The 17113-nt window shown below is 35.1% G+C and overlaps 1 protein-coding gene across 1 annotated transcript; it reads left to right on the forward strand.

Moving 5' to 3' along the window:
- Positions 1-9012: 9012 nt before the first annotated feature.
- On the forward strand, positions 9013-16442 carry LOC122599936 (probable inactive ATP-dependent zinc metalloprotease FTSHI 1, chloroplastic). The gene is made up of 15 exons (XM_043772555.1): positions 9013-9767; positions 9862-9946; positions 10686-11120; positions 11209-11262; positions 11377-11442; positions 11589-11684; positions 11770-11898; positions 12189-12241; positions 12817-13012; positions 13151-13265; positions 13710-13984; positions 14230-14313; positions 14720-14832; positions 14930-15179; positions 16031-16442. Exons 1-15 carry the CDS (start codon positions 9103-9105, stop codon positions 16205-16207), a joined length of 2793 nt encoding a protein of 930 aa, XP_043628490.1. The 5' UTR covers positions 9013-9102; the 3' UTR covers positions 16208-16442.
- The last annotated feature ends 671 nt before the right edge of the window (positions 16443-17113 follow it).

Genomic DNA, 17113 nt, shown 5'->3' on the forward strand with positions numbered 1-17113 from the left:
CCCTTGGCAGATCTGAAAGATGAAGTTCAGAAGTTGGTTGAGAAGGTGGATGATCTGGAGAAGAAGCCTTCCTTGGATAATGACTCAGTAATCAGCAGTGTCAGTAACTTAGTAATTCAGAGATTTAGGGGAGACATGCTGAAGGAAATCACTGAAGAAGTGTCGGGGTCTATTCTGAGAAGTCTCCAAGAAGGTTTTCTGCCCCAAGTTGTGAAAATGATTGATAACCAGTTGCCACGTCACTTTCCTCAGGACTTGGAAATTATCAAAAAGGAAGTGATGCAGACCAGGCAGACTGTGAACAATATTTCACCAGTATCTGGCAGAACTTTTGACTCTGCAGATAGGCATAAGCTGGATCTGGTGTGGAAACATCTTCAAGCTGGAGATGCTTCCAAGGGGGAAAATTTAAAGAAGGAAAAATTGAAAGAAAAAGTTCAAGAATCCCCCAAGGACGTCTCCAGTGCAATCAATACTATGGCCAGTGCAATTCAAAAGGCCTTCTCTTCAGATGCCAGGAAGTATAAAAACAACAACAAGTGACTGGTACTGATGCCAGTGCACAAGCATTTGGAGAGATTGTTGTTCGGGAAGAAGAAGTTGAGGTTGCTGGTACTGATGCCAGTGAACCAACCTTCGAGGACTTTCCAGATATTCCATCAGAATTAAAATTGGTGAAAAGGAAGAAGCATGTGATATCTGGAGGGGAATGATGTGCAGATTTGTTAACTATATTTTCTAACAAGTTTTAAATTTATTTATTACAAGATTAACTTCTCTACTACACTCACTTACGGGTTACGAGCAGTAGACCCATTCGTTTATAGTATAGCAAATAGGTAAGACCAGGATCGTTCTCAGGGACTATGTTCTAAGAATGTAGCTAGGTGCAATTCTAAGATTGTTGGGGGGTTTTGTCACTACTTAATTAACTAAAACTGAAAGCAAAAGTTTCCAACCGCTTGGTCTAGCGAGGAAACACTGAAAGATTTGATTTGTAAAACAAAGATAATAATAATGGGAACAATACATCTACTTGGAACTAGTTCACATGCCACATGGATCATCTACCAAATTACTTATAACTGTTGAACGACTAATCACGACCAAGTTTCCTATCAAGTCCCCCGGTCTCAGTGGTCAAGATTCCCGTCAAGTCTCCTAACCCTTTAATTAAGCTTCATGTCAAGTTGCCTAATTAAGATTATAACTAAGTATGTTTTTATGACCTAACCTTTATAGTTTAACGGATTCCTGTCAAGTCACCCAAGCAGTTTGGCTTCCGGTCAAGTCCCCAACCTACTTTAACTAGATTAAGCATAAAAACGATTCAACAAATACAAGCACATAATATCACTATGAAGGCATGATTACATTATCCAAGCAGATGCAAAACTATCTAGCTACTCATGGCAAAACAAATAATACTAGCAATCATTATCATAAATAAATCCACAGTAATAATTGTATGGTAATTGATAAGTCTTGCAACAGTAACGCTAATAAGAGTAAAAGAAACGAAATATCAAACAAAAGAGGTGATGCGGTTGTTGTCGACGACCACAGCTGTTCTTCTCGGCCGATCCACTCAAGAACCAAAAACCCACACCTTCTTGATTGATTATTGATGATGTTGTTATTATGGATTGATGTTTGATTATCGGATGATTTGGAGGTGTTAGGAGGGTTTAGATCTGATGAAAATACCCTAGAAACGACCTACAAGTCGCCTGGAGGAAGTGTGTTTCGGCCCTTAGGGTTTAGGGGGGTATTTATAGGTTTTCGGCAAAACCCTAGATCTGGCCGACCTTCCCAGCGCCGCTGGTTGATGTTCCAGCTCCGCTGGTTGACTCCCAGCTCCGCTGGTGATGGTCCCAGCGCTGCTGGTGGCTTCAGGATCACTTCAAGCGGCGCTAGCGCTTTATATGAGCGGCGCTGGTCCTGGACATCAACACGAAAGTTGTAGATCTTTCTCTTGCCTTTCCGTGGATAGCTTACTCATCTGAAAAGGAGTCCGTATGAAGAAGTTATGTCCAAAATACTAACAGGTGGTTGTATGCTTCATGTTGGCCTCGAATTCTTCATCTTCCGCTTGCTAGTCTTCGTCCAAAAGTCTCGTGGCTTCATGTTAAGTTGAGTAAAGATGTTTGCCTTCACTTCATGCCTTGTGAACCTATAATAACATGTTATCCCATTAAGTACCAAAAGTTCACATTTCTTAACTCATTTAGACATCAAAACATGACCTAAAGATATAGGAAATAATCACAAAATGGACGCTCATCAAGGAACTTGAAGAAATTGTTGAAGAAGAAGCTGGTGAGAAGAATACTGAGGAGTTTCCTTCAGTGGATGAGGAAACGTCCAAGAGGTTAGAGCAACAATGCATTGCCATCGAAATCTGGAAGCAGAATCTGAAGAATGATCTGGCCATTCACAAGGCAGACATGGCAAGGATGGGAACTCTGGATTCATACCATGCTGGTAGGTTGGGTGTACCAGTTGAAGTGTACAAAAAGATGAAGGATGATCCCAGAGTTCATAAATGCATTGCTGCTCTGGATGATGTTCATGTCAGGTCCAGATACTCCCAAGATGAACAAGTATATGATTCGGAGATTTATGGGGAGACTATTCTGGAGTTGATTGCCAAAAGAAGGGCCGCACTGGAGCAGCTTCAGACACAAGTTAGAAAGAATGCTGCATCCCTTGAAATTGAATATAGGAAGAAATACAAGGGTCTGCCAAAGCCTCCAGTGCGACGAAGCAAAGCAGATAGAGATGCAGATCTCAACACCTTCATTCCTTTGAACACCACTGAAAGAATAAACAAGTCTCAAATTCAACAAGTGGTTGTGGAGGTTATGGTCAGAAAGGCTCAAACAGAGAAAGGTATGATTTCATGACAAACTTTAGAGCTGATGCCAGACCAATTCTGGGAGCTGAGATCCATCTGACAGAAAACCATGAAAACTTCTCCAAGTACCATGTTAAGCTTTTCAGAGAAGGGAAGTTTACAGACGAAAGACCAAATACTTCCACCAGAGCATTTGGTTGGTCAGAATTAAAAGAGATTGCTCTCTCCTTCAAAGGAAAGTCAGACACTTCTAAGGATGCCAGAATGTTCATCAAAAGGATCCAGAAGGAATTGAACAGGAAGAAGGTCATGGAACTGGAGTTGGGACTAAGAACTGCTTTATCTACACCACCATCTCCAATCTCAAAGAGGAAGGCCACAGAAGAGCCATATGGGCATGCTGAAAAGAGAAGGGCCTGACTCTGACATTGTACTTGTATTTTATTTTTCTTGTATAAAATTGTAACTTTCCTTCAGATGATGTCTGTATATACAAGTTGCAATTTCAAAAATTTCACAAGTACTTGTCCAGATTAAGTCTAGTAATTAAAATGTATAAACTGGGAACACTGATGATCTATAAAGTGGCTCTCCAGTAATTCAAATTAGACTTAGTCAAATTTTCAAGTACAAACTTGTACAGATATAAACTTGAAAATCCTTGCATAATTTCTAAACAAATAGGGGGAATTTGTTAGGTCCAGATTTACTGGACTCGCTCCAGACGAAGAAATGCTCACTGGACGAATGTCCAGATTTGAAGTCTGGAGCCTTTAGAAGATTTGTCCAGAAATTATGAGAAGGTCAGTGAACAATTTACTTGTACAGGAATCTGGATTCCACCAGATATGTTCACTGGACTTCACTCCAGTCGAAGATCAACTTACTAAAGAACATTCTCACTGAAGTCAAAGACTGAAGTCTGAATGAAGAAGTCTAACAAAATAGCGGAGCTCAATGGAAGACTTACCAGATCTGATGACTGGAGACCTTGACAGTGTTCTAGACCTTACAAGTCTGAACACTGATTACGAGTATTGCTTTACATTGTGTCTCACCATTTACTTTACTTGCTTATTTATTTATATTGCTTAAGTACAAGTATTACTTGTATATATTCTTGCATTTATATATCTTGTAATACTAGTCCAAATCTAGTGCATACTTGACTTGTTATTCTACACTCTTGGGTTAAACCATCGAGTGAGGGACTTCACACTCAATTAGAGGCCTTAATTTGACTTGATCACTAAGTCATTTATGCCCTAATATTACCCTATAAATAGATGCTTAAGTCTAAGAGTTTTTGCATCAATTCACACAAAAAAAATCCTCCTCTTTTTCCTTCTTGGTTTCGGTCGAACAAAAAAAAAAACCAATCTTGTAAATTTGGTTTTGGCTTCATACGTATAACTTATATTAATATATTAGTATAAGTTTACTCATGAATCATTGATTACACATTATCAATAGTTTGATTTGATTGTGGAATTATTTTGGGTTACGACTTCAACACAAGGAAAAACACAACCGGGTTTGTGAGTTCGTGATCAAGTACTAGCATACATACATTCCAACGTTGTGTGTGCAATCGTAGAGAGATTAATTTAAACCTTGTTCTTGTTTTAATCTCTCCAATATAAGGTATATATTCTATACTTTGGTTGATTAATTAACTACATAGATCTTGTCTTCCGTTACGTGCTTTATGATTTAATTAGATAAATTGTTATATAACCCAACAATAACATGTTGTGGTTGTTTACGGTTTGAGCTACTTCGCAATCATAGTGTCTGGTGAAAGTCTTTGCTTTTGTTGAAGTCGACTCACATTACATTTAGAGTAGCAAATTAATATGTACTTAGATCATAAATTAGTAGAGGACTTAAGTGTTTTTAATTCTCTTCTCTCATAGAGAATTTCCGTAGCTTATCACTATATACAACAATTGTTTATTTATCCATCTAAATCACATTGCATCACATTTGAATGTCAATCGAAACATCAAAATCATGTCAAAATGTGCACTACACCTGTGTCGACCTGGCCGTGATGCCTGCAGTCTAGTCTAGAGAACATGTGTGTGTATTACACCTCTGGGTATAGCTTAATTCATTTCTAAAATTGTCACTTTTACTTAGTTTTTGACTTTTACTAGTCACTCAACTGTACATGAATCCTCAAGTCCTTAACGACTTCTGGTTATATTCCATATTTGAGCTTCTTAAGTTTATCAAATATACATAAATTAAAAAGAAAATGTTAAATATAATCCTAAAAGTTGTAGTTAACATGTATAAATAAATTGTACCTTTCATATCAAATTATCAAAACCCAAACTAGAAATAGTGGATTCAAGAGTTTCTAACCTAAGATATGTTGAATGTCGCCTTATATATGTATGTCGAACGTGTTTTATGAGAGTTCGAGTTTATGATTCTTGTTTATTCAAGTAGCTAAGACCATCAGTATATTATGTAGCTTATGATTTCAATAAATTTATAAACTATAAAATACTTGAAATAATAGTTTTTGAAAAGTAGCTATGACATACATGTGTAAAACGATAATAAGGATATCTATTCTAAATAAATCCTCGGAGTAAAAATTGCAAAAACAACAAAGTATAGTGATGATGATACACGTAATTTACTCAAAACTGTGTTACAATACTTAGGACTTAAAGCACCTGCAATGGTCAAGTTATTGGTTGAAAACTTTTGTTTAAAAGCTTTTTTATCAAGTCATTGCTCTAATAGTAAAACCTCAAAAAAAAGTCTTTTAATTATGAAACAAATAAGAGATAGTGTAAAATCTTTTCAAATACTTCAAATTCTTCAACCTATTCAAAAAAAGCTTTTCACTCCAATGGTAAAAAACTTGTTCAAAAGCTTGATGAAATAGTAAAAAGCTTTGAAAAAGTTTTAAAAAAAGCTCCATTTAGAAAAAGCTCCATTGAAAATACTCTTAAAGCATCCACAATGGTTAGGGCATCTCCAATGGTGAAAAATGAAAGACTTATTTTGTGCAAAAAAGTCTTTGTAAAAGGTTATTACCATTGAGTAAGAACACTTATTTGATGAAAAGGTTGAGAAATTTCAACCTTTTGGCTAAATTTTTTTCCTATTTGTATAGGAATTTAATAGAAAAAAAGCTTTAAAAAAAGTCTTTCCATTGGAGTGACAACATTTTAATAGGTTGGAGATAATGGGATGATGAATTGGCAAAATAAAAAGCTTTTAATGACTTTATACCATTGTGGATACTCTTATAAGTCATTAAAAGCTTCTTTTTTTTTTCCACTTCACAAATCCATTAACTTTAACTTATTAAAAAAAGTCTTTATTGTAATGGAAAAGCTTTTTTATAATTTTTTTTTTATATTAAATTGATATTTAGTAGAAATATATACAACCTCTCCTCACATATTAGAAAAATGCTTTTGGTCAATAGCTTGAGGCTAGAAGCATTTCCTTTATGTATATGTTTGAATTCATACTAAACAAAAAACTTGTATCAGTTCAAAACGGCAATTCCACCCACCAAATTGATAAATATAACTTAAATTATATCAGATTTCCCTAAATTATAAAAGTATAACTTAAATCAAAATTTATAAATAAAGATTTTAGAGAAATTATCACAAATCGTCCCTGTGGTTTGCTCGATTAGCATTTTCATCCCTAGACTTTTTTTTATCACTAAGTGTCCCTGTGCTTTTCCATTTCATTGCTAGACGTCCAACCTACTAACGTCCATCACTTTTTAGCCGTTAAGACCCTCACGTGCTTGCCACGTGAGGGTAAAATCATTCGGCCACACTAAAAACAAGCCACAAGGTATTTCATAAGTCTTTCTTTCGGTCTCTCTTTTTATATGCGAATATAAATCCCATTCCAAATAGTATAAACATAATCTTTCACTTTCAAAAAATGAAACAAGGAAAAAATATAAAAGAAAAAAAAGGAAAAATTGATTATTGTTGTAGGTCTCCAGCAACGATACGGAGTTTGATACGGAATTGTCCTGAGCAGATATTTGTTGAGGAATTGTCAGAAGAAGACGCATTCGATACGGAGTTTGATACGTTACCAAGAATGAGCTTTGAGGATTTGCAGAAAGCTATAGAGACTGATAACATATTGGCGGAGAAGATGGTTCATACTTTAACTCATGTTTTTAACTCCCGAGTTTTAGATGTGTGATTAACACCAGCGAATGTTATAATTCTAGCAAATTCTCGAAATATGACGAGATAAATGAAAAACGAACAGAGAAAAAATATGAAGGGACTATAAATGTGAAGGGATCATTTGTTGTCCTTTTATTATAAAAGTGTGTCAAATGACCACAATATCCTTTGTATAGTACAAAATTAAAGTCTAGATTTGTTAAGTTTAAGATGGATGGTCAAGATTTTAACTTAACTTAAAATTTGAAGAGTTTTAAATTTGTTAGTTGAGGGTAGTCTAAATACTTTACATATAAGTATAGAAGTATAAATTAGATAGTTATATTGAAAATGACTCCATTGTCATTAATAATTTTTTAAAATGAAAATAGTTATTGACAATTAACCAACTTGTCCTCTAACTAGATAGATGTCCGCGCGATGCGGCAATGTGACAACAACGACTGGTGGTGGTGGCAACGATGTCGATAGGGGTGGGGGTGGTGGCGACGGTGGCGTGTGACTATTGATGTAAAAGTAATTAATGTAAAAAGGTATTATAAAGCAACTAGGGTTTTTGTTTAACTTTTTAAGTTTCAACTTTCATACTATATTACAGAGCAAATAGAGTTTTTGTTTAAATTTTAAGTTTCAAGTTTCAACAATTCATCAAAACCACAATAAATCAAAAACCTAAACTACTCGACGCCAGCACCACTAATAATTGCCCACCACCGCCGTCATTACCCGCTGCATTGCGCGAGTATCGTTCTAGTAAATATATTAGGTAGATATATTTAAACTAATGAATAAATGAAAAGGGTAGCTTGAGGTTATCAAGTTCTTTTTTGAGGAATTTGGACAGAGTAAATTATTTATAACCTAGTATAGATATAGATGAACAAATTTACACTCTAAACCATTATCTTACTAATTTACACATTAAACTCTTATCATCTAAAATATTTCTGCCTACATCACTCGACACTGTCACAACCACTGTTGCCGTATTGCGGGTACCGTGCTACTGATTCAGAATTTCAAATGTATGTGACTTAACCAGAAGATTCTATAATCGAATCTGAACATTTTTTTGACCACCTTCAATATTATATCTAACAAGTTTCAGTTCTAGATGATAACCAACAGATCATTTTGAAAATGACAAAGTTTTCAAAACAATGACCTATACTTATATTTTGTTAATTTCTACTGTTTTTTTTATTTGGATAGGAGATTTATCTACCAGGTTCACATTTTATTATTGATGGTGTGATATATCACCACTTGACCTATTATTTGGACTTATTGTTCGATATCATACTAATATGTAATAAAGCATTTTTACTTTTGTACTATACAAAAAAGATGTAATGAAAGGCAATAAGAAAAATATGCTCATTTGTATTGCATTGTCACCATGGTTTCTAATCCAAAGCTTTATATAGAATTGAAGATAAGTTCATTTCTTTATAGAAACCAAATCGTTCATAAAGCTTTTGAGAAGTAAGTTCTAATATTAGTTTTCTACGAGCTATACTGAAATGAGATGATTCTAACCAAAAATTGATACATAAACTAAATTTCTTTCGGTATTATTTTCAACTCTAACACCCGTTCAATTTCGATATTTTGATAATCTTGCTCATTATTGTTCACTCAATTTAAAGCCTTTACGGCCCTTCCACCAAAACATATTTACAAATCTTCCGCATAGCACAAATGACTCAAGTTTGTACACGAGCTCGTGGTGATATTCATATCACAAATACTCGTATCTATTAAATACTAGTATCGTATGCTACAGTATATAATTTGTATTTTACGGTAAATTTATCAAGACTTTACTAATATCACCACCCATTTATTATTACTTGGTCCCATGCCGCCATGCGGTTGTCGAATACAAAGTTTGACCCGTTCATATACCCGGATCCGGATAAACTTCATTGTTCATTACAGATTACAGTATTTCACAACACAGAGGTCATACTCAGTCAATTTTCCATGAAATTCATCTCACACATTCTCTAAAACCCAAAAATTTCAATAAACCCTAGTTCTTAATCCAACATGCTTTCGACACATATACATACAGATAACAATTTTGTATCACCCAAGCCTTTTTCATCTCAATCCACCATTATCCTTCACACATCACTCAATTTCAAAACCGCACTGAAAAAAGATTCAAACTTTGTTCAAATTAGGCCAAAAAGATTGCATATTTTCAATGCCCTTTTTAGTCGAACTTCGGTTTCGGGTCAAAATAATGATGGGTCAAGTATAACCCAAGATGATTTTGTGACAAGGGTATTGAAGGAAAATCCTTCTCAAGTAGAACCCAGGTATAAAATTGGTGATAAATTGTATACATTGAAAGAAAAAGAGGATTTTGCGAATAAAAGGCGAAATTCGAATGGATTTATTAAGAAAGAAAGTGATGGAATGGAGTATAAAGATGATGTTTATTTGAATGATATTTTGAGGAAATTTAAGGGCAAGCTTTATGTTCCTGAGCAGATATTTGTTGAGGAATTGTCAGAAGAAGACGCGTTCGATACGGAGTTTGATACGTTACCAAGAATGAGCTTTGAGGATTTGCAGAAAGCTATAGAGACTGATATGATAAAGTTTTTGAGTTTTAAGGAAGATGATGGGGCTGTTAATGGTTACAAGGATTTTATTGTGATGTTGAAAGAGATTCCTGGAGATAAGAATTTGCAGAAGACTAAGTGGTGAATATATTGGATTTTAGATAGTAAAGTTTATTTTATGTGGTATTTGGTAAGTGTTTTGGTGGGTTGTTGATGGTTTTGTGATTGTGTTTAGGTCAGTAAAACTAGACGGCGTTCAAGTACAAAGTGTTTTGAAGGAGTATAATGGACCACGATATGAAATAGAAACACAAAAAATGGTATTTCATTCATCCATGATATAGCCTTTCGTAAATTTTAGCTTATAGCATGTAACTAGGTTGCAGTTAGGGGTGTTTGAATGTGCTTTTATGGGTTGCTTAAAGATAGTACTAGACTGCTAGTTAGTTAAGCTTATACATATCTCGACAAATCGTTTTCTTATGATTTGTTACCGCGTTCCAAATGTGATTATCTAGACACCTAATATTTTCATAAAATTATAATCAGCCTGAACGCTCAAATTTGACTATTGTGAGTTTACATTTACATGTACATCCAAACACCCTTACTGACTCATCATTATTGGTTTAGACGGTCAAGAATAAGGCACATGACAATGAGTTAAGAAATGAAGCATAAAGGATAAGAAACATCATTTGCCGGTCCTTTACTGTATACTTATCATCTAAAAGAGCTGAGATACACTGGTGTAGATTCTTAAGATTCAGTTGATGGTCAAGTAGTGTAATATGTTGTTACTCTTGAAATAAAGACACTGCTATAGTGTGGTTAATGCTCGACAAAATGCAATTCTAATCATAAAGGGGTGGTTATGTGTGTATTGAGAGTTATTAGCCGTCTAGTGTTTTCTTAACCTATGTTCCCTTTGATCATTTTAGTATCTAGGTGTCAAAAATAATCAGCTTGATACCAACCCTCAACAAAAACTGAGTATCAAGCAGTAGAGCAATTTTACACATCATTCTTATTATATCCTTCTCTTAAATTGTGATGCAGACATGGATGGCAAAAGTGCCACAATATCCTAATCCAGTTGCATCATCAATATCAAGCAGGGTGATGGTGGAACTCGGTGCAGTGACAGCTGCAATTGCTGCAGCAGCTGTTGTTGTTAGTGGCTTTTTAGCATCAGCAGCATTTGCTGCAGCCAGTTTTGTTTATGCAGGGACCGTATATGCCATCTGGCCTATCGCCAAGTCACTTTTCACTGTTCCTTTGGAAGTTCTTGTTGGTGTTCTAGAGAGAATGGGGGATGTCATATTAGACATGTTTATTTATGGCGGGATTACCTCCAAGTTCAATGAATTTTATACATTTGGGATTTTTTCTTCTGCCACAAAAATTGCTGGACCTATGTTGCTGGTTGGTGTCTGCATGGTTATTCTTCTTCGTTTCACTCTCTCTAGAAGGCCCAAGAATTTCAGGAAATGGGTGAGATATGGTTTCTATAGTTTTTTATTTGTTAATATATGAACTTTAGGAGTTGTAGTTTGTATTTAATTCATTGTTGATGTTGCAGGACATATGGCAAGGGATTGAATTTTCTCAGTCTAAACCACAAGCTCGAGTTGATGTTAGTTTCATATAAATTTGTGATACTTAATTGTTAAGCACATTCTTTCAGAGATCAGATTGTTTATCTTCTTTTTTTAATGTATTACTAAATATTTTTTGAAAACTTATGTAGGGCTCAACCGGAGTTACTTTTAGCGATGTGGCTGGTATCGAAATAGCAGTCGAAGAGCTCCAAGAGGTAAAAATATGCGTCAGTTTTCTAACATCAAGCATTGTGTGTCGATTGAAATTGATTTTAATTTTCTCGTAACATATGATTGTTAGGTAGGTTATATCTGTTATAAGCTGATTATGTTTTTTCCTCATGATACTTGTTCAAATTAGTTGGTGAAATACCTGAAGAACCCTGAACTATTTGACAAGATGGGGATAAAGCCTCCTCATGGGGTACTTCTAGAGGGGCCTCCAGGATGCGGCAAGGTTAGCTATATCATGTTCTTGTCTTGCAAAATTTATTGGATATCCTCAATACACATGTGAAGAAACTTAATTCGATGTGATTCAGACCCTTGTTGCCAAGGCTATAGCTGGTGAAGCTGGTGTTCCGTTCTACCAAATGGCTGGGTCAGAATTTGTCGAGGTGTTGGTTGGTGTTGGTTCTGCTCGTGTTAGGGACTTGTTCAAGAGAGCCAAGGTGATTACAACCCCTCTTAGTATAATGTAGTTTTATATTCAAACTCAGAATTGATTTATTTCTAACAAGGTTTGAAGACATATCAGTTAACTAGGGTAACCTTTACCCAAAAAACTTTGATGACATATCAATATCTAACTAATACTGCCTTTAGATTATTGGTAAAAACATGTTATAAGATTTTAAAAACTTTGAATTTAAAAAATTTGAACTAATTCCTCATGGAAAATAAATGGTTTCGCAAGTATGAAACTCTACTAATAAAAGAATTGGTCGTTTGGTTTTCGCAGGTCAACAAGCCATCCGTTATTTTTATCGATGAGATTGATGCACTAGCTACAAGGTATTGGTGTTCGTGTTGGTTTCTTTTTTTCTTAGACATTCTATCCTGGAGATATCAGATAACCTATTTTGGTTTGAGTTAATTGATCATTAAGATTGACATTCAAATAACTTTGATGGTTACTTCTTTTCAATGCTCTTAATTAGCAGTCATGGTTTACATTGCCGAACTGGATTCTTGTTTGATGCAACCTCAATCCTAAAATAGGCGCAATAGTTATTTCTTTTTAAAGCCAAATACTTAATGCAACTTTTTTCTTTTTGACAAATTATAATCTAGAATTACCTTTTTGCTCAGCAGTAATCGTAACAAGATACTAACATCATTGATTTGACCCATTGAAATCCTCTATTATTCTATCTTGAAGTTGGAGGGGAATTTTAGATCGTTCGTTAACAGTCAACACTTATATCAACCTCTGAACCGAGTCATATATTGACTTGCTTTGGTATGAAGGGAATGCATTGTTCCTCTTTATAGTATGTTTTAGTCCAAACGAGTTAATTCATCTTCATACAAACACATATGTCCATCTTTGAAACATTGTAATTTATATTCCTTTGTTTGTTAATTAGGCGTCAGGGAATATTCAGTGATAAGACAGATGATCTTTACAATGCTGCTACACAAGAAAGGGAAACTACATTGAACCAGCTGTTGATAGAACTGGATGGATTTGATACGGGAAAAGGGGTCATATTCTTGGGTGCTACAAATCGTAAGGATTTGTTGGATCCTGCGCTTCTCCGGCCTGGTCGCTTTGATCGAAAGGTTGGATTTTTGCTATTGAATAGTAATGGTAACAAAATGGATGGGTCGAGCTGTCTGGATAACAGGTCAAAATGGATATTATGTGAACTTTATTTGTCATCTGTGATTAATTTTCTTTATTTGGTGCTATTTTCTTAGATAAGAATCCGTCCTCCTAATGCAAAAGGGAGGTTGGAAATATTGCAAGTCCATGCCTGCAAAGTAAAACTGTCAGAAACTGTTGATTTGTCCGTTTTTGCCCAAAACCTTCCTGGTATGTGTTTCCCTGTAGACCCCTTCCCTTTTTAATAACTTTGTACTCACAAAAGAGAGCAAATAGTTAGATAAATAGATTGTAACATCTAGGGTGCAATATAATATGATGATCACATTGGTTGATCGCCTCTTTGGTTTGTTTCATGAAATTATGATAAGTATTAGACAATATGAATGGTATTAGGATTAAGATTAGGATTAGGATGGGTAGTATAGTACGAGCAATTACCATGTTATATCAAATTAGTTTTCTAATATGATCAGGTTACTTTGTTATCCAAGCCTATTTATATGGATCTTTTAATTCTAAGTTAATTAATTCAATCATATACATTAATTCTTTGTGATCTATTAGAAAGAGAGACTTATATTTAGTTTTCATAAATCTCTATATCTGAATCAGTAATGTTTATATCTGAAATGTTACACAATCATCCATCAGGATGGAGTGGTGCAAGGTTGGCTCAGCTCCTTCAAGAGGCTGCTCTTGTAGCTGTCAGGAACAAACATAGCTCAATCCTTCAATCAGATGTGGGTGAAGCTGTTGATCGGCTAACCGTGGGCCCTAAACGTGTTGCATTAGATTTGGGTCATCAGGGTCAGTGTCGTCGAGCCACAACCGAAGTGGGAACTGCGTTGACTTCCCATCTTATAAGAAAAATAGAGAATGCAGATGTTGAACCCTGTGATCGCATATCAATTCATCCTCGTGGCCAGGTTTAAGATCGCTTTTATATAAAGACATATTATTGATCTTTTACTATATACTTCATTTGGAGAAAAGGTTTACCTATCATTTTGCAACATTGTTATGTGTCAACATATTATGTACACTTCGTTCAGGTGGTCAACATATAAATATGGCTCACAACGTAAACAAAGATGAACTTTACCATTGAAAAGTAGCACACAATTCCATGGATTTTTTATCTAATGATTTTGTTTATTGCATGTGTGTGCAGACACTATCACAAGTTGTATTTAATCGACTCGATGATGAGAAGTATTTATTTGAACGACGGCCACAATTGCTTCACCGCCTACAGGTATGAACTTAAATTCTTTATCTATATACTGGTGGTAATTTCTACCCATTTGATTGAGTTGCTCAATTTGTGTTGTGTTATATCTCTAATGGGTTAAAAAGGTTCAGTATAATAATAGTATGAGAGGAACTGGATTGAATAGGGCAAACCGATCGAAACTTGAAAGTTCCAATTTTTCTTTCTAATGAATGAGACCATATCGTGTAAATAGATCGTGAGATAGTTTTCTTATTCATAATTGACACACTAGATATTTATCAAAAAATCTAAAAAAGGACGGTTATCCGGATTAACTGGGGCCCATTTCAACATGTACCTCTAGTACCTGACCACCCACCCATTTTGCGACCTCTACTATGCATGTTGTATAGGAAGGAACATAAGCGCTTACTGCCAACATTAACAGGTTTTACTCGGAGGGAGAGCTGCTGAAGAGGTGATTTTTGGGAGGGATACATCCAAGGCATCAGTAAACTACCTTGCGGATGCAACTTGGCTTGCTCGTAAAATTATCACAATGTAAAGTTACACATTATGATCATCACAATTCAACTGATGTGAGGGGTATTTTAGATATACGAAGGAACAATCTGACATCTTTTTTTCTTCACTTCAGATGGAACATGGAGAACCCGATGGCAATACATGGGGACCCACCTCCATGGAGAAGGCTGCCTAAGTTTGTGGGCCCACGGCTAGACTTTGAAGAATCATTATATGATGATTATGATTTAATAGAACCACCAGTCAACTTTCATATGGATGATGAAATTGCAAAAAGAACAGAAGAGTTGGTATCTAACATGTATAGAAAGACTGTTGGTTTGCTGAGACGCCACCATACCGCTTTGCTGAAAACTGTAAAGGTAATGTAGTAATTATATTCTATGTTTTGTTTTTAACGCTTTTTCGTTGGAGAATTGTCGATTTTTTTGTCAAATATGATTAATGACGGCAAGCTTATAAACTAAAATGACTTATTTACCCATTGGTGTCATTATGGAAAATTTAATATAAGATCTGATTATCAAGGGTCTCCCTTTATCAGTAATGACTAATGAGTCATGGAGTGCCATTTTCATCATTAGACTATTATTGGAACGCGCTTTCTTTAACTATGTAGTTGACCAAACATTGTCATGTTTCATCGGATACAGAGATTAAAATAGTGATACACTAATTAAAGGAATTGTTAAGACTCAGGAGTTGGTAATAATGTAATATATTGAGAAGAGTTTCTATGATAAGATAGGAAACTATCATTCTAACAATATGTGGAAGTTTCATGAGTGGATCCATCTGGGCTATAATTTTGTTTAAAATGCTAAAAGAAAATTTGAGTAAAAAGGAAAAGGGGTTGAACCTGTTTAAAGTGAACCTATGGGTACTCTTTAGTCTTTATGCACTCAACCTTCATATATCTAAATTATTACCGATACAATCAAAGATAATCAAACTTGATGCATTATTCGTACAGATTTTGATTTCAAAGGACGAAAAAGTGTCTTTGGGCTAACTTGCCAATCCTGTTTGACCTGATACCATTTGCCAGCCCATTTGCCACTACTGTCCCAACCAACTTATGCTTTACAGCCTTTAATGTTCTCTTACAAAGTTACAAGAATACTTCCATATTACTTGTATTGCAGTTCAAATTACCTCATGCCAGTATAAATTAGACTAATAGTGCAACATGTATGGCTCACTTGCATTACAGGTTCTTCTTCGTCAAATGGAGATGACTGGGGATGAAATTGACTATATTTTAGACAAATACCCACCAAATACTCCTACAAGTCGCTTACTTGAAGAAGGAGATCCAGGGAACCTTTCTTTTTTTAAGCAAACGCAAGGAGAAGATCACGAGTTGGAGTATAGCATCTTGAATCAATGACATGCTATCGTCATACCCAATACTAATAATTGCAGTTAAAGTTTTCTTCCGATTTGGAATTTTGGTGTTTGTGTAAAAGGCATAAGCAACTAGTTTTGTTTACAGAGAAAAACCGAGGTTTTAGATGTCTGTTTTATAGTGGTGTTGTAGAAATCTTGAAAGTAGCATTGTAACAAATATTTATTTGGTGGTTCCTAAGTTCATAAGAAAATTTCTAAATTCACTTTCAGCTGAATTATACGAGTATATCTTACTGGATTTGTGTACCAAAAGACAACAGTATAAATTTAGCAAGCTTTACTTGTTTTAGTCCAAAACTTTGGGGTCAAAATTAGCATAACTGACATTAGTATATATATACGAGCATGCTACCCGCGCAATGCGGCAGAGAGCCGACGATGACGGTGGTGGTGACATATATTGGTGTAGCCGTGTAGGTTAAAGTATTTGATTTAAAAAGGTAAGTAGAGATATTTTATAATATAATGGACTAATTGTGTAATCTATACTATATTATAAAGCAAATAGGGTTTCAACTTTCAAATTTCAATTCAACATTTACTTTCCCGAAATACCCCTTCTATCAATTCTATATTACCAAATACCATTTCTCTTTCCTCAAATCTCAACCAATCATCTTTTTTCTCTCTCATCCATAAATCATTTATTCCTCCAATTCGTTCAAAATTTTTTATCTCACAAACCGTACATCGATAAATTATAAAAATTATATGGATGTTTTTAAAATTTCATGCTCTTTCATTAGAGATATTATTCGATATACTTTTGACGAATTTTTAAATTCGAGGTCGGAGCCCGTACGGCTAAGACATTTGGCTATCTCACTCTATGACGTATCACCCCATCATCTCACCGCCGCAACGCGCAGGTACTTGCTCTCGTTTA

Source organism: Erigeron canadensis, chromosome 5 (assembly GCF_010389155.1).
Source record: "Erigeron canadensis isolate Cc75 chromosome 5, C_canadensis_v1, whole genome shotgun sequence".
Lineage (NCBI taxonomy): Eukaryota > Viridiplantae > Streptophyta > Magnoliopsida > Asterales > Asteraceae > Erigeron > Erigeron canadensis.

Bases quoted from the DNA above. Each gene is read 5' to 3' on its own strand.
- LOC122599936 (XM_043772555.1), top strand. From the start codon at position 9,103: ATGCTTTCGACACATATACATACAGATAACAATTTTGTATCACCCAAG. The intron at 9,768-9,861 runs GTGAATATATTG...GATTGTGTTTAG, and splicing joins AATTTGCAGAAGACTAAGTG to GTCAGTAAAACTAGACGGCG. The intron at 11,121-11,208 runs GTGAGATATGGT...TTGATGTTGCAG, and splicing joins CCAAGAATTTCAGGAAATGG to GACATATGGCAAGGGATTGA.